Source organism: Sus scrofa, chromosome 2 (genome assembly GCF_054392235.1).
Source record: "Sus scrofa isolate SSC_HxYL_T2T_F1_AM1 chromosome 2, Sscrofa_HxYL_maternal_Yorkshire_Landrace_v2.0, whole genome shotgun sequence".
Taxonomy (NCBI): Eukaryota; Metazoa; Chordata; class Mammalia; order Artiodactyla; family Suidae; genus Sus; species Sus scrofa.
Window position 1 is genome coordinate 71,705,594 of NC_139384.1, and position 20,875 is coordinate 71,726,468.

General features: G+C 38.2%; 1 protein-coding gene across 1 annotated transcript; it reads right to left on the reverse strand.

Moving 5' to 3' along the window:
• Positions 1–1,678: 1,678 nt before the first annotated feature.
• On the reverse strand, positions 1,679–6,759 carry LOC100736663 (olfactory receptor 7C2-like). The gene has a single exon (XM_085012596.1). The coding sequence runs from the start codon at positions 6,757–6,759 to the stop codon at positions 5,809–5,811; it is 951 nt and encodes a 316-aa protein (XP_084868722.1). The 3' UTR covers positions 1,679–5,808.
• Between the last annotated feature and the right edge of the window lie 14,116 nt (positions 6,760–20,875).

Here is a 20,875-nt window from a genome sequence, read left to right on the forward strand (position 1 = left end):
ACCCTACAGCTGACCATAGGGAAGTTTTCCCAAGATCCCAGTGTCAAACCTGAATCTTTAGCAGGCTCCTGTGGGTGCAGGGTATAGGAGTTTTCTAGGGCTGCCATGACAAAGTACCACAGATTGGGTTAAACAATGGAAATTTATTTTCTCATGGTTTTGGAGGTTAGAAGTTTTAGGTCAGTGAGTCAGCAGGGTTAATGTCTTCTGAGGCTCCTTTCCTTGACTTGTAGATGGCTGTCTTCTCTCTATCTTCACATGGTCTCCCTTCTGTGTGTGTTCATGTCCTAATCTCCTCTTCTTCTAAGGACACCAATCAGATTGAAATAGGGCCCTCTGAATGAACTCATTTTAATTTAATTACCTCTTTATTTTAATTTTATTTTAAAAATTATTTTATTATACTTGATTTACAATGTTCTGTCAATTTCTGCCATACAGCAAAGTTATACATTTATATACATTTTTTTCACATTATCCTCCATTATGTTCCATCACAAGTGATTAGATATAGTTTCCTGTGCTATACAGCAGGATCTCATTTCACATCCATTCCAAATGCAATAGTTTGCATCTACTAACTCCAAACTCCCAGTCCCTCCTACTCTCTCCCCCTCCCTCTTGGCAACCACAAGTCTGTTCTCCATGTTCACGAGTTTGTTTCTTATCTGTAGATAGGTTCACTTGTGAACCTAGATTTTAGATTCCAGATATAAGTGATATCATATGGTATTTGTCCTTATCATTTTGACTTACTTCACCTAGTCCGAGAGTCTCTATTTCCATCCATGTTGCAAATGCAAATGGCATTATTTTGTTCTTTTTAATGGCTGAGTAGTATTCCATTGTATATATGTACCACATCCTCTTAATCCATTCATCTGTCGTTGGACATTTAGGTTGTTTCCGTGTCTTGGCTATTGTTAATTACCTCTTTAAAAATCCCATCTCCAGATACATTCTGAGGTATGGGGGGATTAGGACCTCAACATAGGAATTTTGGGGGGGACACAGTTCTGGTCACAATGCAAGTTGTGATATATTGTTAAGGGATTCATAAGTACATCTCCTCCAATCCTTGGAATCCCCTCCTGCTCTATTTTCTTTGTAAGTCTGGGTTTTAAAGAATAAAGGAGCAAGGGAAACATAGATCACTTTTTTGTAGAGGGAAGGAGGGAGAGGAATGTGGCTTGAATTTGATTTTATTCCCTGAGAAAAGGAAAACATAGTTTCTGGAGGGATTTGTGGATTGGATTGATCTTTTCATTCATTCAAGTTCTTCATGTCATCCAGAAGAAGACAAATTTATCTCTGACCCCAGAAGTAATCTCTTGTAAAATATGTGACCTGATTTATGGATTTATCTGGAAAAGAGAAGATGGATGTAAACTGAGGTGTGATCAAGGGCAGGCTAGAAGTCACAAGCAAGAGACAGAAACCCACGGGGATGGAAGAAAGCCTGTGTCCACCTGTGTTGCCTCTGACCTTGGTGTTGAGGGTATCCTGTAGAACCCAAAGCCTTTTGTCATGGAGATGAACATACACACTTGGCCCAGGAGGCAGAGAGATTCAAAGAGGATCTAGGGGGATATAGAGCAATTGTAGGGACATCTACTATTTAATGCCAGTGAGGCAAATTGGCAGATCTTCAGCTGTGTGTGTGTGTGTGTGTGTGTGTGTGTGTGTGTATGTGTGTGCGTGTGCACATGCTCATATATACCACAGATGGCAGCTGCTTCTGGTATACCTCCAGATTTTCCAAGAATTTTCATTATGGTCTGTATTAGTTTCCTGTGGCTACTGTAACACATTACTACAACCTGAGTGGCTTACAAGAACAGAAATTTATTTTCTCACAGTTCTAGAGGCCAAAACTCCCAAATGAAGATATCAATAGGGCCGCACTCCCTCCCAAGTCTTCAGAGGAGACTCCTTACTACTCCAGCTTCTGGTGACTCCAAGTGTTCCTTGGCTTGTGGCCACCTCACTCAAATTTCTGCCTTCACTCCACAGGTCCTTCTTTTCTTTGTGTCTTTTCCTCTTCTGTATCTTATAAGGACAACTCTCATTGGGTTTAGAGCCCACCCAAGTAATCCATAATTATTTCATGATCCTTAATTAAATTGGCAAAGGCACTTTTTCTAAATAAGGCCACATTCACAGGTTCTGGTAGGCATAATTTTGTGGGGCTTCCAATGAAGACACTACATGGGACAGGGAATGTAGCTCAGTCTAGTTATTTGTGGTCCCAGGAAGTGGAGACATGAGTCAGGCAAGGGAAAACAGCCATGAAGTTTGTGTTTATCAAGCCAGTTAATTGGGACTGGTTAATTGGGACTACTGTTAGGGAATGATGGGAACCAATGTAATATATATGCTTCAGACTTAGTTCACCAAATAGGCAAGTGATTTATATAGCAATTTCTGTCAGTCTTTGGTTAGGGAGTGATTTCTGGGCCATTAATTTTCTATGCACATGGGCAGGGCAGACTACAGAAATTACTCAGGCAAAGGATGCAGATATGAAAGTTTGAAGCCAGACAGGATGCATTTAAATGGTAAATGATGATGAAATAGCTTATATATTATGTTTTGCCATTTTGCCTTTCTGGGATGCAGTTGCAATGGCTGGAAGGGAAGAAGCTATTTAGTGACCATGAGGGTGAGATCCCCATGTTACAGGTTGTAGAGCAGAAAGTTAGAAGGATCCTGAGTGCTTGAGGGCCAGCTTTGACTACTTAGCTAATGTTTCAAAAGGAAAGAAATTTTTTTTTTGGTTAGGCCATTTTAGTCTGGCTTCTACTATATGTAACTAATTACTTTTTAAAAATAGATATAGGAGAAATTTGCTAGCAACATATCTGATTGGCTTGACAGGGCATCTTGCAGATTATTATACAGAAAAGCCAGCATCCTTCTAAAGCCATGCTCTCTGATAGAACTTCATGCAATGATGGAAATGTTCTCTACCTGCACTGTTCACTATGGTAGCCACTAGCCATACATGATTTATTGAGCACTTGATATGTATCTAGTATAACTAAGGCACTGAAGTTTTAAAATTTTTATTTATTTTAATTACTTTAGACTTAGCCACATGTGGACAATAGCTAGTATATTGTACTGGATAACACACTTTTAAGGAATACTTTCTTTGGGGGCAATGGAGCTATTTTTGTGGAGTTAGGAGTGGGAAGGACATAGCTCTGACTGCTATGATGGACCAAGGTGGTCAGCACTCCTGTTCCAGACTGTAGGGTTCATGTTTCTTTATTTGACACGTCAGTGAAGCTGAGGGTCTCCTCTAAGCATGGGCATTCTGGCTGAGTGTCCAAAGCTGCTGTCTCTCTATGTCCCCTTGAGATGTCACAGTCTACTTAGAGCAGGTGAGGCCATGAAGTGAGAAAGCTAAAGCCCAGATTAATAAATGATTCAGGGAAGTGACTTCCTTTTTTGGAGATAAGGGACATCCAAACCACAATGAGTGATCACCTAATACCTGTCAGAATGGCTGTCATTAAAAAGACCACAAATAACAAATGCTGGCAAAGATGTAGAGAGAAGGAACTCTAGTACGCTCTTGGTGGGAATGTAAACTGTGCATCTGGTGTTTATGTATATAAACTGGTATATTTATACACCTCCACATAATGGAATACTACTCAGCCATAAATGAAATCCTGCCATTTATAGCACTGTGGATGGAGACCTAAAGAATATTATGCTTAGTGAAATAAGTTAGAGAAAGCCAAATTCTGCATGATATCAATCATATGTGGAATCTTAAAAAAAGGATGTGAATACGTATGCAAAGTAGAAACAGACTCATAGATACAGAAAATAAACTTTTAGTTACCAAAGGGGAGAGGAAAGGAGGGAGGGACAAATTAAGGGCATGGGATTAACATATACAAAAAAGTACTATGTATAAATAGATAAGCAACAAGGATATACTGTATAGCATGGGGGAATTATAGACATTATTTTATAGTAACCTGTAATGGAGTATGATCTGCAAAAATGTTGACTCACTTATGCTGTATACCTGAAACTAATATAGTATTGTAAATCAACTAGACAACAATAAAAAACAGAAAAACCAACAAGAATAAAAAGCCCTGAGATAATAAATGTTGAAAGTATATAAATGAAAATTTAGAAAGGATAAATATAAGTAAATATATAAACATGATAATGTGCTCACCCATCATATGAAAGGATGTCAGATTAAAGTATTATGGGAGTCTTAATCTTACTCTAGGGTTTGATTTATTTCCGAGGCGCAGCCACAGAAACAGAGTATTTCTTGGTTGGGGAGCTGACTTCCAGAAATGGAGTTTTTATGTTTGAAGTCTACTGTTTCCTTGGAGGTTGAACTATTATTATAATAAATTTTGAGAGATAACAATATCATACTTAAGAGAGTGGCTTGATTTAGACAGCCCTAGGTTTGAGCCTCCTCATCATATCAACATGTGCGATATTGAGCTAGTTATCAGGTTACCATAAACACTTACTTTCTCATCTATAACTAAGGGGAAGTGACATCCACCACATAAAAGTGTTAGTGGAAAACTTCAATGAGACAATGTGTTTAAAATGCTTAGATAGCACTGACATATACCTAGAGCCGTTTTATTTTTTCAAACACCTTTATTGAGGTACAACGGATGTATAATAAGCAGAACTATTTACAGTGCACAGATGGATGGATAATTTATTTTTTATTAATGTATAGTTGATTTACAATGTTTTACCAATTTCTGCTGAACAGTATGGTGACCCATCATATATATATATATACGCACACACACAGACATTATTTTTCTCATGGTATCTTCCATCATATTCAGTCTCAAGAGGCTGGATATAGTTCCCTGTGCTGTACAGTAGGATCTCATTGCTTATCCATTCTAAATACAATAGTTTACATCTACTAACCCCAAACTCCCAACCACCCCACTACCTTATTATCAGTATCAAAACTGAGTCTCTTTTCAGCTCAAAAGCTTTTATTAAATCAACACTGTTATATTTTTCTGGTCCCAATTCTATGTTTAACCATGCACCATCTCTTTTTCACTCTGTTCAACAAATATTCTCTGGGCATAAACTTCTTCCTAAGAAATGTACTAATCATTGCAGTTTCAAAGATGGATAAACAGTTTGAAAGTTCAAGGACTTCACATTGTCAATGAGTAGAGAAATTCACAAAGTTTGATGTGACCAAAAGGAGAGTGAATCAGAAAAAAAAATCACATCTTTGAGTTCATTTCATTCACATAACCTTAGAAAACATCTCTGTAAATGATTTTGCAGGGAAATATTTCATAATAGGTATATATCCTATTACTTTGAGGACATATATTAAATACATGAGATTCAATTAATCTTTTTTTTTTAATGAAATTTAAATCATTACCGAAGATAACTAAGAAAACATTCAGTTCTATTTAATTCTAAGGACAGGGATCATATCTGAGAGACAGTTGTGACATTTGCCACTTTTGCAATGCCAGACACTTAACTCACTGCACCAGGCTGGGGATCAAACCTGCGTGCCAGTGCTCCAGAGACATGGCTAATACAATTGTATCACAGTGGGAATTCCTGGGTTCTATTCACCTTAAGTTAAAACAACTGGTTACAAAGTAAAAAAGGGAACCCAAGATATAACTAGAAGGAAAATAGAGAAGGCATTGAAGACTCAAGGAATATTTTGCTTTAAAATATGAATATTAGGAAAGATAAAAATATTAAATAAAGCAAGCCAGGATTTCTAGTCCTTAGTACTATGTACCTCACTACTTAGGAGAGTCTTGTAAAAGTCCCAACACTGAGAGATGCTGCCCTGCCGAGGAGTCTAATCAGGGCCCCCTTCATGTCCTTGTTCCTCAGACTGTAGATGAAGGGGTTCAGCATGGGGGTGACCATGGTGTACATCAACGAGGCCACCATACTTGTCCTAGAGGATGAAGTCATTGCAGAACTGAGGTAGACTCCAAGGCCTGTGCCATAGAACAAGGAAACCACTGAAAGGTGAGACCCACAGGTGGAAAAGGCTTTGTACTTGCCCCTGACTGATGAAATTCTCAGGATGGAGGAGAAAATCTGAGAATAAGAAAAGAGGATGCCAGAGAGAGGAAAAACACCTAGGGCAATAGTCACAAAATACAGCACAATGTTATTGATGAGGGTGTCTGAGCAGGCAAGCTTCAAGACTTCAGGAAGATCACAAAAAAATTGTGAGATGTTCATGTTCCTGCAGAAGGACAGCCTCAAGAGGGTCAAGGTCCCGAGCAGGGAGCCTATGATACTGATGCACCAGGACCCCAGAGCCAGCATCCCACACACCTGGGGGTTCATGATGACTGTGTAGTTCAGGGGGTGACAAATGGCCACAAAGCGGTCATAGGCCATCACAGTCAGGAGTAAATTGTCCAGGCATCCAAACACAATGAAAAAAAATATCTGGCTGAGACAGCCTGCATAGGTGATAACTTTTCTTTCTGTCTGCAAGTTCATCAGCATCTTTGGGATGGTGGTAGAGGTGAAACAAAAGTCAGCAAAGGACAGGTTGGAGAGGAAGAAGTACATGGGTGTGTGGAGGTGGGAGTCTGAGATGATGGCCAAGATGATGGCCAGGTTCCCAGTGAATATGATCAGGTACATGGACAGAAACAGCCAAAAGAGGGCTGGCTCCTTTGTGAATCCCAGGAGGAGAAAATTTCTGACTCCTGTTTGGTTTCCACTTTCCATGGGGCTGCTGAGTTTGCCCAGAGGGATGAAAAAAGCAATAAAAATTCACTCCAAATAAGTATTCCCCAGAGTGATAGAAATATCCTCAATCTAAACCAAAGGAAATCATGAAGTCATTCATTTTGGCTAATGATTGGCTTTCTTTGATGACAAATTGTGGTTACTGTTGCTATCTAGAAAAATTATTTAAGTTCAGTAGTTCTCAAATCATGTTCTCTGATTAGCACCATCAGCATCCCCTGGAAACCTGTCAGAAATGCATGTTTTTAGGCTCATCTGATCTACTGAGTCAGATATTCTGGATGTGAAGACAGCACACTGTACTTTAACAAGCCCTCCTGGGAATTTTGACACACAGAGCTTTGAGGAGCACTGCTCTAGTGTTTGCCTGCATCCTTAAGCAATCATGACCTTTCCTGCATCCCTGATGGCTGCTCTTGCACTTTCTGCTCAGTGCATGTGGCAATGGGAAATTCTCTAACTCTAGGCAGATCTCTGATCATTGAGAGGTTCTTTCATTGTGTTGCCTTTCTGTAACGTCTAGATCTTAGATCCTCTGGACCTTGGGTGTTCCTTCTGCTAAAAAATAATAATCAATATTATCATTATCATCATTTACATTTCATTTATATCACTATCCCTATATAAATTCAACAAAATTTGAATTTTTAAATGTCAGGCTTGGGAGTTCCTGTTGTGGCTCAGCAGGTTAAGAACCCAATATAGTGCCTGTGAAGATGCAGGTTCTATACCTGGCCTTGCTTACTGGGTTAAGGATCTGGCATTGCTGCAGCTGCGGTATAGGTTGCAGATGTGGCTCGGATCTGGTGTTTCTGTGGCTGTGGTATAGGCCAGCAGCTGCAGCTTTGATTTGACTCCTAGCCTGGGAAATTCCTTATGGTGCAGGTGTGGCCCTAAAAAAGAAAAAAAAATATCAAGTTTGTCTTCGCTGAAGGTCATCTTTTTTTTTTTTTTTTTTTTTTTTAAATGGCCACACCCATGGCATATGGAAATTCCCGGGCCAGGGATTGAACCTGAGCTGCAACTGCAGTCTGTGCTACAGTTGCAGCAATGCCAGATCCTTTTAGCCCATTGTGCCAGGCAGGGGATCAAACCCACAGAAACAATACTGGACCCTTAACTTACTGCATTAAGAGTCCCTAAGTTTATCTTTTATTTTTAGCTTTATTGAAGTATAACTGATTTACTGAAGTATAACTGATTTACTAAAATGTTGTACATATGTGGTATATATATCTTGGTAAGTTTGGGCATAGGCATTCATCCTGACACCATCACCACAAGCAAGTTAGTAAACATATTTATCATCTCCAAAAATTTCCTTGTATTCATTTGTGTGTGTGTTTGTGTGTAGTAAGAATATTACAATGTGTCCTCCCAACATTTTATATTGTACAATACTGTATTGTTAGTATAGTACTATACGTATAGTACTATACGTATAGTACTATACGTACTATATTTTACACAGCTCTCTAGAACTTACTCATCTTACATGAGAAACTTTAGTCGTTGAGTAAAAATTCCCTATTTCCTTTCCCCTCCAGGCACTGGCAACGAATATTATATTCTCTTCTGTGGGTTTGATGACTTTAGATACTTCATATACGTGGCATCATACAGTATTTGTTCTTATGTGTCTGACTTATTTCAGTTCTTATAATGTCCTCCAGGTTCATCCAAGGTGTTGCAAATGGCAGGATTCCTGCATGGTATTTTAACGTATTTTAGGTTTAAAGTCATTAATAATGATATTCCTCCACATTGTATCTCTGATAATGTTACTATTTTAAGAAAGCTTAGATTTTTCAGTACTTATAAAGTGTGGTTGTGCATTTTCTAGGTTCTCTTATTAAAGATTTTCTCTAATATTTATGTACTTTATTCAAGTAATATTAATTTACAACACTTGCTTAACTTTAGGTCTTATTGCGTTTGTTTGAAATTCCATAACACTTTCAAATTTATATTGAGAATTGGAATTCTTATTATTTTTCCTTTATTTCAAGGGAATAATTTAGTGTTTTGTAATTTAATATGATGGTTGTTATAATTAAAATCTATCTGTACACATTTTTATCAACTTAGCTCACATTTTTTATTTCTAGATACCTTAGAGGGTCTTTTGAGAATACAAAGAAGTGTTTCACAATTGATTAACAATTTACAAAAAAATGTTAAATCTTATCTCTGTATTCCCTAATAAATTTCAAATGTTAAGTGCGATGCAAGAGACCGTAAAAACTATCAGAAGAAAATAAATAAAATATATAGATAATGTACATTCATACATGAATATATTTAATCTTTGAAAGGAGATGTTCTCTCTGAATAAAAAGTCTTTGGTAGAAATAAGGGAAGAGGAGCTCCTGTCGTGGCTCAGCAGAAATGAATCTGACTAGTATCCATGAGGATGCAATTTCAATCCCTGGCTTCACTCAATGGGTTAAGGATCTGGCATTGCTGTGAGCTGTGGTGTAGGTCGCATAAGCGGCTCAGATCCTATGTTGAGGCTGTGGCATAGGCCGGCAGCTGCAGTTCTGATTCAACCCCTAGCCTGGGAATTTCCATGTGCTGCAGGTGCGGCCCTAATAAGCCAAAAAAAAAAAAAAAAAAAGTAAGGGAAGAAAACATCAATAATTTGATCATAAGTTGAAATATTATTAATGAGAAAATGTTCCATGCAGAAAATTTGAATGCAGAGAATAATTGATTTGACTAATAGAAGTTAGTATTCTTAACCTATAAAGCCTTAATTATAAATCATAGAAACATTAATGTAGTGACTGGGAAAAAAGCATAGGCTATTAAAGATTTATGAAAACTATAAAAAGGGTAATAAATGTTTGACAATTTTTTTTTTCTAGTATTAGCCTATGAGCCTGAAAGTAAAATCAGTTGCCCTTTACTGAGGGAATTAAAAGTCCTTTTTTTTTTTTTTTTCTAATTGTAGCTACAGCCACCAGCCTTCTCCATAGCCACAGCAGCTGAGCCATGTCTGAGACCTATACCACAGCTCACGGCAATGCTAGATCCTTAACCTACTGAGTGAGGGCATGGATCGAACCCACAAACTCATTGTTCCTAGTTGGATTCGTTTCCTCTACACCACGATGGGAATGCCTTTTTATATTTTTCAAAAACTGCAAATGAACACACACATAGTCTATCTTCAAGAAATAAATTCTTAATGATTTGGAAGGCTTTGCCAATAAAGTTTCACAAAACTTTCACGTAAGTGAAGCAGAAAATTAAGTGAGAAGCAGAATTAATTAATTAAAAAGAGGAAAATATCTAGAACTGAGAAATTCCAGAGCAAATCTTTTGGAAAAAGCAAACACATAGGCAAAGTTAGAAGTCTAATGAAAGGGATAAAAAAGAAAGAAAAAGAACACAAATGTCTAAAATTAGGAATGATAAAAATGAACACAGACATAAAGAAATGGTCAACTTGGCAAGAAAATATTAATTATTTTAAAAATTGGAAGTGTATTTGTTTATGGGAAAAATTAATGTCCAAAGTTGATTCAGGATGGATAACATAGAAAGAAATTCTTAAGAAAGAAATTAAATAAACAACAATGCTTACCTCCAAAAATGCCCTTGTGGAAACTTGTAGCAGGAACAATAGATGTAGCCCCCTTTAATTATTAAAGAAGAAAGGAAAGTCTCCCATCATTATTGTCATTTATCAACATTCAACAAGTTCCATTCAATTCAATACAAGGAGAACAAGATACAAGAGATATAAATATCAAAAAGGAAGATGATGGATTGGCTGCAGATAATGAATTGGCAGCTGAAAACCACTTTTGACTGAATATGATTTTGGTAAGGCAGTTGATACAAAACAAATATGTAAAAACCAGTAGTCTTTTGGAAGTGACATTCAATGGCATTTAGAATGTTTTGCAACCATTGCTTCTATCTAGTTCCAAAACATTTTTATCACTGTGGGAACTCTCTGTACTATCTTTGTAAGTTTCCTATAAATCTAAAATTATTCAAAAATAAAAATTAACATAAAGAGTGGGTGTAAGAGAAAAAAAACCCCACAGTGTTCATATGTCCCTCAGAAAATAGATTACAATCATTCCACGTATTAATAAAAATATAGATCTCTTGGAACAGGGACTGGAAACTTGCAAATACATAAACAGGCCCCAATTACTTGAAGACCTCATATATCAAGTAATTGTGCTAAGTTTTGTACACTTTAGGTCATTTTATCATCATGAATATCGTTTTGACAAATAATTATGTTTACAGTAATTCCATCATAATCATAACATGTACAAATGCTAAGTGATAGAGATAATAAAAAAACTTCCCATGCATTATCTTTTTAAAAAATTAAAAATTATTTTATTAAAGTATAGTTGATTTACAATGTTGTGCCAATTTCTGCTGAACGGCAAAATGACTCAGTCATTTATATATGTATGCATATACACTCTTTTTCTCATATTATCTTCCATCATGTCCTATATCCCATGGATATAGTTTCCTGTACTGTACAGTAGGACCTCATTGCTTAGCCATTCTAAATGTAATAGTTTGAATCTACCAACCCCAACATTTTATTAAGTGGATACTATTATCCTCATTGACCAATGTAGAAACTGAGACACAGAAACATTAAGTAACTTACTACGACAAGCTGTTTGCATGAACTTATAAGTACTAACTAGGCAGAATCCCAGGGAATGTTTCTTGTTTGAAGGAGTGAATGAATCAGATTTGATAGATAAAAAATACAGGAGAATCTGATGGAGAAGACAGGAACTTGGCTCCTGAGAAATGGCTAAGATGATTGGGTAAAGAAATTAGAGCAAAAATAAACCCATGGGACCTTATCAAACTGAAAAGCTTTTGCACAGCAAAGGAAACCCAAAAGAAAACAAAAAGACAACTTACAGAATGGGAGAAAATAGTTTCAAATGATGCAACTGACAAGGGCTTAATCTCTAGAATATATAAACAACTTATACAACCCAACAGCAAAAAAACCAATCAATCAATGGAAAAATGGGCAAAAGACCTGAATAGACTGCTCTCCAAAGAAGGTATACAGATGGCCAACAAACACATGAAAAAATGCTCAACATCGCTGATTATAAGAGAAATGCAAATCAAAACTACCATGAGATACCACCTTACACCAGTCAGAATGGCCATCATTAATAAATCCACAAATAACAAGTGCTGGAGGGGCTGTGGAGAAAAGGGAACCCTCCTTCACTGCTGGTGGGAATGTAAACTGGTACAGCCACTATGGAGAACAGTTTGGAGATACCTTAGAAATCTATCCATAGAACTTCCATATGACCCTGCAATCCCACTCTTGGGCATCTATCCGGACAAAACTCTACTTAAAAGACACATGCACCCACACTGCAGCACTGTTCACAATAGCCAGGACATGGAAACAATCCAAATGTCCATTGACAGATGATTGGATTCGGAATATGTGGTATATATACACAATGGAATACTACTCAGCCATAAAAAAGAATGACATCATGCCATTTGCAGCAACATGGATGGAACTAGAGACTCTCATACTGAGTGAAATGAGCCAGAAAGACAAAGACAAATACCATATGATATCACTTATAACTGGAATCTAATATCCAGCACAAATGAACATCTCCTCAGAAAAGAAAATCATGGAGTTGGAGAAGAGACTTGTGGTTGCCTGATGGGAGGGGGAGGGAGTGGGAGGGATCAGGAGCTTGGGCTTATCAGACACAACTTAGAATAGATTTACAAGGAGATCCTGCTGAATAGCATTGAGAACTATGTCTAGATACTCATGTTGCAACAGAAGAAAGGGTGGGGGAAAAACTAATTGTAATGTATACATGTAAGGATAACCTGACCCCCTTGCTGTACAGTGGGAAAATTAAAAAAAAAATAAAAAGAATAAAAAAAAAGATGATTGGGTAAGAAATTCTGGAGAGATGATGGGGAAGGGGGTGTAAGATAGTCATTTTCCATTAGGAAGGTGGGAAAGTCTCAGAATTGGATTCCAGAAGAGAAAGAAGCTGAGAGGAAAAGAGAGTGAGAGAGACACAGGGCTTGAATTGTGTAGAATGCTTTAAGTAAATGGACTCTTACCATTGTATAATTTCCATTTGTGGCAACAAAGTTAATACTCTGAGAGTTCTGCCTGCCTCCATACCTGTTTTCCTACAGCACATGCTCTAATGTCATTGCTGAGCCTCTAGTTCCCTGGGTGATGCAAATTCAACTCAGCTCCATGGAAGTGCAGGTGGTGGCACTAGGCATCGATTCTCTAGAACAGCACAGTTGAACTCCTTGCTTCCTGCGATGGTGGAGCTGTAGGTGAGAGAAGTAAGGGGCATATTTACTGTTTCAGTGGCTTCAGAGGTTGAATTCTCACAAATGCTCATTAAGTTAATTATTCCATTATTACTCTAGTCTCTGAGCAATTTGGTTCCCATGAGCAAGGGAGCCAAAATAGGAAGGAACTTCTTTTTTGATAGTTTTGTACCCATGGGAGCTTTTTGGATGTGAGATATGTGTATCCCCTCCCCAGGCCCCTTAGTCATGAAGTTTTTTCCTCCATGGATCCACCTCCATTGTCCTCTCCCATGAGTATTTCCTCAACATTTTAGATGGAATTTCTTTGTCAAGAACATAATGGCACATTTTCCAAGATCATGTGAATCCCAAGCATCGTGACTTGGAGTTATGATCTAGCTCATGCCCAAATACCAACAAAACCAGCCCAATGACTTTACCATAACCTTCGTTGTATGTATGTATGTATGTATGTATGTATGTATTTATTTTAATTAAAGCATAGTTGATTTACATTGTTTCTTCAATTTCTATTGTGCAAAAGAATGACCCAATCACACACAATTTCCTGTGTTTTACAGTAGGACCCCATTGCCCATCCATTCCAAATGTAACAGTTTGCATCTACCAACCCCAAACTCACCATCCATCCCACTCCTCCACCTCCCTGTGGCAAATATATCTGCTCTCCTTGGCCATGATCTGTTTCTGTTTTGTAGATAGAATCATCTGTGTCATATTTTAGATTCCACAAATAAGTGATATCATATGGTATTTGTCTTTCTCTTTATGACTTTACTTCACTTAGTATGAGAATCTCTAGTTGTATCCATGTTGCTGCAAATGATATTATTTTGTACTTTTTAATGGCTGAGTAGTATGCCATTGTATATATGTACCACATTTTACTGTTGAAGGTGCAATCCAGAGAAAGTTTTGGGCACATGATAAGAGAAATAGCATGAGAGGTGGATTGCCTGGCTGTGCAGGCAGAACTCTGCGGGTTTACACAGCTTTTTGGGATCAAAATCTGACTTCAGAGTCAAGTCCATTGGATGGATAAAGAGGGAATGGACCATCTTTATCAACTCACAAAGGAGTGAAAGTTATAGCCCAAGTCAAATATTTAAAAAAATTTTTAATTAAAGTATAGTTGATTCACAACGTTGTGTCAATTTTTGCTGTACAGCAAAGCCAAGTCAAATGTTATTAAACTATTTCCCAAAAAATAAGAACAGTGGGATACTTAGGGCATCCCCCTTTGAGTGTCTGTTTTCAGCCTGAATGAGTAATCAAAAGGATGAGAACTTTTCTACCAGAAAGGCAGACCTATTGTGGGGAACACTATGCTCATGTTGTTATATTAAATAGTGCACTATGTACCTTATCAATACTTTATTCCTGGATTAACCCGCCCCACTTCTCTTGCCCACAGTTCTGCCATTCATGGATCATGCTTAGTATGATGGCATCATTTTCTACTAACGCATGCTCCAAGGAAACATCTCTATGAAATCCATTTTTGGATAAAAAAAATTATTTTAGACATTTCTTAGTACCACATGCAATGGCTTCTGTATAAAAATGATATGCCTAGGTGTCTTATTTGTCCATTTACCATTTGAATAACTGATTTGGGTTTATTTTAACCAATGTGATGAATCTTGTAATTGATATTGTCTCCCTTCCTTCTTATGGTTGTTATTGTAAATAGAGCCAAATTTGGGGGCATCACTTTAGTGTTGGTACAGGGATTTGTGGTCCATTACTGTCAGGTGTAGAAATGTTTCAGGGAAGAAATGTAGGAGATAAACAAGATGGAGGGGCAAGAACATCTCATGCAGTCTTTTAGCCCACTGGGAAGTCTGTGACTGATATTAAAGGCTATTAAAGGGCTTTTGAGTGGAGAGATCATTGAGCATTTCTTGGGCCGCTCCCGTGGCATATGGAGGTTCCCAGGCTAGGGGTCTAATCGGAGCTGTAGCCACTGGCCTACACCAGAGCCACAGCAACGCAGGATCCGAGCCGCGTCTGCAACCTACACCACAGCTCACGGCAATGCCAGATCCTTAACCCACTGAGCAAGGCCAGGGATCGAACCTGCAACCTCATGGTTCCTAGTCGAATTTGTTAACCACTGAGCCACAACGGGAACTCCGAGCAGACATATTTTTAAAAGAATCCGGGGTTGGTAGATGGAAACTATTACATTTAGAATGGATATATAATGAGGCCCTACTGTACAGCACAGGGAACTATACCAATCTCTTGGGATAGAACATGATGGAAGATAGTATGAGAAAAAAAATGTATATATGTGTGTGTGTGTGTGTGTGTGTATGACTGGGTTACTATGCTGTACAGCAGAAACTGGCACAACATTGTAAATCAACTATACTTTAGTAAAAAAATATCATTTAGTTGTGTGGTTGGGGCATTCAGATAGAATGTTGACACTAACGAGAATGTTATTACAAAGACCAGGGAGGGATGGTGACCATATACCTAATTGCTCAAAATGAAATTGAATTTTAAGTTCAAATAGAAAGAGCTATTAATGCTTATTTTGGGATAACAGATATAAATCAGCACAATCCCATGGACACTGGCCAGCTAATAAAGGAAAAGTAATGGTTGGTGGGACCAGAGTTACAGTTGTGGAAGCAGTGGTAGGGGCTCAGAATTTTAAGTTCAAATAGAAAGAGCTATTAATGCTTATTTTGGGATAACAGATATAAATCAGCACAATCCCATGGACACTGGCCAGCTAATAAAGGAAAAGTAATGGTTGGTGGGACCAGAGTTACAGTTGTGGAAGCAGTGGTAGGGGCTCAGATATAGGATGTAGTTTGAAGATATAGTTAGTTCCCTGTGTTGTACAACAGGGCCTCATTGCTATCCACTCTAAACATAATAGTTTGCATCTACCAACCCCAAATTCCCCACCCATCCCACTCCCTCTACCCTCCCCCTTGGCAACCACAAGTCTGTTCTCTATGTCTGAGTCTGTTTATGTTTTGTAGATAGGCTCATTTGTGCCATATTTTAGATTCCACATATAAGTGGTATTTATCTTTTTCTGATGTACTTCACTTAATATGAGACTCTCTAGTTGGATCCATGTTACTGCTAATGGCATCGTTTTGTTTTTTTTTATGGCTGAGTAGTATTCCATTGTATATATGTGCCACATCTTCTTAATCCATTCGTCTGTGGATGGACATTTAGGTTGTTTACATATCTTGGATATTGTGAATAGTGCTGCAGTGAACATAGGGGTGCTTGTATCTTTTTGAATTATAGTTTTGTCTGGGTATATGCTCAGGAGTGGGATTGCTGGATTGTGTGGTAGTCCTAGATTTAGTTTTCTGAGGAAACTCCATACTGTTTTCCAAGGTTATGTCAGCCCTGACCATGGTGTGGGAGTTAAGGGAGGGGTAGGTTGTACATGCTTTGTCCTTTCTACCTAATTGGTAAGATGAGTCATTCTCCATCCCTTCATAAGTTGGAAGTGTAGAGAGGAATTCAAAAGAGAATTGCATGTGGCTCTAGCCTTGGCTTTGGCTTGAAAGTGCCCAAGTATGCCACCATCTGCTTGATATGAAGGTCCGAATCAGAAGTGAGTTTTGCCAAACCCACATGCACAGGTATGGGTTCCTTTTTGGTTTCCAGGGCAGTGCAGGTGAGTGCTATTTTCTTTGGTGTCCTCTATAATTTACCAGTGGTTTAGCTTGTGTCTTTTTCCTCTGATGCCTTTGTTTTCTTGCAGCTCAGAGGAAAAGCAGCTTCCCCTCCATTTACCTATGATTTCCTTTTAGCTCAGGAGTGGTCCCTTGCAGGGCTGGACCAATATTAGAAAATTGAGATACTGAGATATGATACTTAAAGTGTGAGTGTCTTCCTGTGTCTTGGGCACCTCACCCCAGTCCAGGCTACTACATCGATTCTTTTTATCTCCAGGCTATATTAAGTCTGCATATTTATTTAAACTTGTTTGGGGGCATATACTCCATTTATGTGAAGATCACTTATGCCTGCTAATGTACCGGAAACTACAGAGAAAACATTCGTGACATGAATGCATGCATCATTGCACCAGTGTAAGCACAATAAGGGAGTGAGCCAGAGGTGGTGAAAATAGAAATAACTGAGTTGTACTCATCTCTCTTCTCATTCCAAGAATCTGTGCAAATTCCCAAGGATGTATTTCCATCTTGGGGTGTGAACATCTCATTATTTAGCAGAGCTAATCCAGAAAAAGATGATGACATATTATTTGTGGACAAGGAAGATTTTTGAGAATTTCATGTTATTTGTTTCTTACTGCATTAATTTGCTCTTGCTACATAAAAATTCCTAAACCTTGTTGCTTAAAACAAAAATCAACATTTATTTTATTCCATATTATTTCTATAGGTCAAGAATTCAGGAGTGGTTTTGCTGGAAGTTCTGGTTTGAGGTCTCTCATGAGATTGCAGTTAGAATGTTGGCTGGTGTTACAGTCAGTCATTGGAAAGCCTGACTTGGGCTAGAGGATCCATTTCTGGCTGTTGAAAGGAGGCCTGAGTTCCTGACCACATAAGTTTCTCTATAGGGCTGATTGAGTGTCCTTGCAACATGCCTGCTAGTTTCCCTTTAGAGACAGCAATGCAGGGAGAACTACAGGGAAAACTTCAATGTTTTTTATAGTCTAGTCCCAGAAGTCATGCTCTGACTCTTCATAGTGTCTTCTTGGTTGCAAAGATCATCCCTATTCAGGGTGTGGGGGGAGTATAAGGAGAGAAAGTGTCAGAAGATGGGGATGACTGGAGACTCTTTTAGAGCTTATTTCCAAAAGTGTAGTGCTACAAATATAATTATGGGAATGGCCAATGTAGAAATGGAAAAATATGGAGAGTAGAACTGTTTAGACAACAGAGGCAGGATTGTCCACAAGAAGCCTTTGAGGACTATATGATCCAGCAATCCCACTCCTGGGCAAATATCCAGAGAAAACCATAATTCAAAAAGATAAGTGCACCCAAAATTCATTGCAGTGCTATGTACAATAGCCAAGATATGAAAAAACCTAAATGTCCATCAACATAAGTGGATTAAGAAAATGTGGTACATATATACAATGGAATGTTATTCAGCCATAAAAAGAATGAAATAATATCATTTGCAGCAACATGGATGTTGTCATATTAAATCAGACAGTGAAAGACAAATATCATATGATATCATTTATCTGTGGAATCTAAAATATGATATCGAGGGAGAGGGGGAAGGGAGTGGGATGGACTGAGAGTTTGGGGTTAGTAGATGCAAACCATTACATTTAGAATGGATGAGTAATGAGAACTTACTGTATGGAACAGGGAACTATATCCAATCTCTTGGGATAGAACATGATGGAAGACAATATGAGAAAAAGAATGTATGAATATGTATGACTGAACCACTTTGCTGTACAGCAGATATTGGCACAACATTTTAAATCAACTATACTTTGATAAAAAATAAAAAAATGATACAAATGAACTAATTTATAAAATCAAAAGCAAACTTACGGTTAACAAAGGGGAAAGGTAGGGGGCAGGGGGAGGGATAAACTAGAAGCTTATGATTAACATATACACATTACTATATATAAAATAGTCAACAAGGACCTGCTGTATAGTACAGGGAACTCTATTCACTATTCTACAATTACCTATATGGGAAAAGAATCTGAAAAAGAATAGGTACATGGATATGTATAACAGAAATCACTTTTCTGTACACCTGAAACTAATGCAACATTGTAAATAAACTATAATCCAATATAAAATAAAAATTAAACAAAAAATAAAATAAAATAAGGAGTTCCTGTCCTGGCGCAGTGGAAACGAATCTGACTAGGAACCATGAGGTGGCGGGTTCGATCCCTGGCCTCGCTCAGTGGGTTAAGGATCTGGCATTACTGTGAGCTGTGGATCTGGCATTGCTGTGGCTGTGGTGTAGGCTGGGGGCTATAGCTCTGATTAGACCCCTAGCCTGGGAACCTCCATATGCTGGGGGTATGGCCCTAAAAAGACAAAAAGACAAAAAAACAAAAAAAGAATAAAAACAGGCACATCATTTTCAAGGTCATCTTGTGTATTGAGTAAATAGAGCGGTTTTTTCTCTCATATTGGAAATGTCTAGTCTCATTGTATGGATATACACCTTTTCTTTATCCATTTATCAGCCATGAAAAGGAATAAAGTACTGACACAGGCTACAACATGGATAAAACTTGACAACATTATGCTAAATGAAAAATACCAGACAGCAAAGGTCATATATTGTATAATTCTATTTATGTGAACTGTCCAGAACAGGCAAATCATAGAGACGGAAAGCAGATTTGTGGTTTCCAGGGACTAAGGGGAAAAAGAAAATACAGAATAACTGCTAATGATTATTGGATCTCCTTTTGGGAGTGAAGAAAATATCCTAGAACTAGAGAGTGGTGATGGATGCATAAATACATTGTGAATGTATTCGATGTCATTGATTATGCACTTTAAATGGAGTAAAATGATAAATTTTATGCTATGTGTATTTTACCACAATAAAATATGTCTGATCCTCTAGATGTCAGCTTGCTACCACACAGTAATAATCATGGTAATACCAGTTGGAATGTGGAAGTCATTGATCTGCTCCCCAAACTGATTGCTATTGGCAGTCATAGCTCTCACTGGGCCTCTCATGACAGCCTCCGCCATAGTCTGGTCTAATGCACCTTTGCTATGTTCTCTTGTTTTGGACCAACTCTATGGTCCTCTCCTGCTGATTCGGCCCCATGGTAGCCTCTTCCAACTCCTCAGAACCTTTATAATCACTGTGAGTGCTCCATTCGTCCCTTGACATAGGCTGTCTATGTAGATACTTGGTGGTTGACCTCTCATCCTGGAGGTCACTTTCCAACCTGCAGACACTCAGCTCAGCCTTCTGTGTCCCTCCATGGGTCATTGAAGAGCTAGTGACCCTTCTTTGGAACCCATGGAGGCCCATATGAGCCAAAGAGGCTGAGATCAAACCAGTGACCTTCTCAGATTCCTAACACTGCACATTCCACCTCTTCTTCAGCAATCCCACTTTACGGAGGGCCAAACTGTGTGATCAAAATCCTTGAGGTTCCACATGAGAATGAATGAGACCACATGAGAGATAAATCCTATTTATTTCTTTTTTTTAAATACTAAAGTATAGCTGATTTACAGTGCTGTGTCAATTTCTGCTGCACAGCCTAGTGACCCAGTCATACATATATACACACAGTCTTTTTCTCATATCTTCCATTTATTTCTTTTCAGCATTAGGCTTGCTCCCATGGGGATTTTGCACTGGGAGATTTTTCATATGTTATCTCGCGCTTTGGAAGACACTCTTCTGTGGTTCTCAAGTGGGGGTGACCCGGCTCCTTATGAAGTATTTGGTCCTATATGGAGACATTTTTAATCATTGTATCTTGGCTAGCAATGCTACTGGCATCCAGTCTTTAGAGGCCAGATATACTGCTAAACGTCCTACAATGCACAGGACAGCCCCTACAGTAAGGAATGATCCAGACCCAGATATCAGTGGTGCCAGGGTTGAGAAATTCTGCCTTGCCATTCTCTTTCTTCCAGGGGGTACTGAGCTTGTGACTTAGTCCTAATGAAGGGCAGCACACACAGAGAGAAACTGGCTTAATAATATGGGGACAACAATAACAACAAAACCCAGCACATTACAAAAAATTACTCCTCGTATGTAA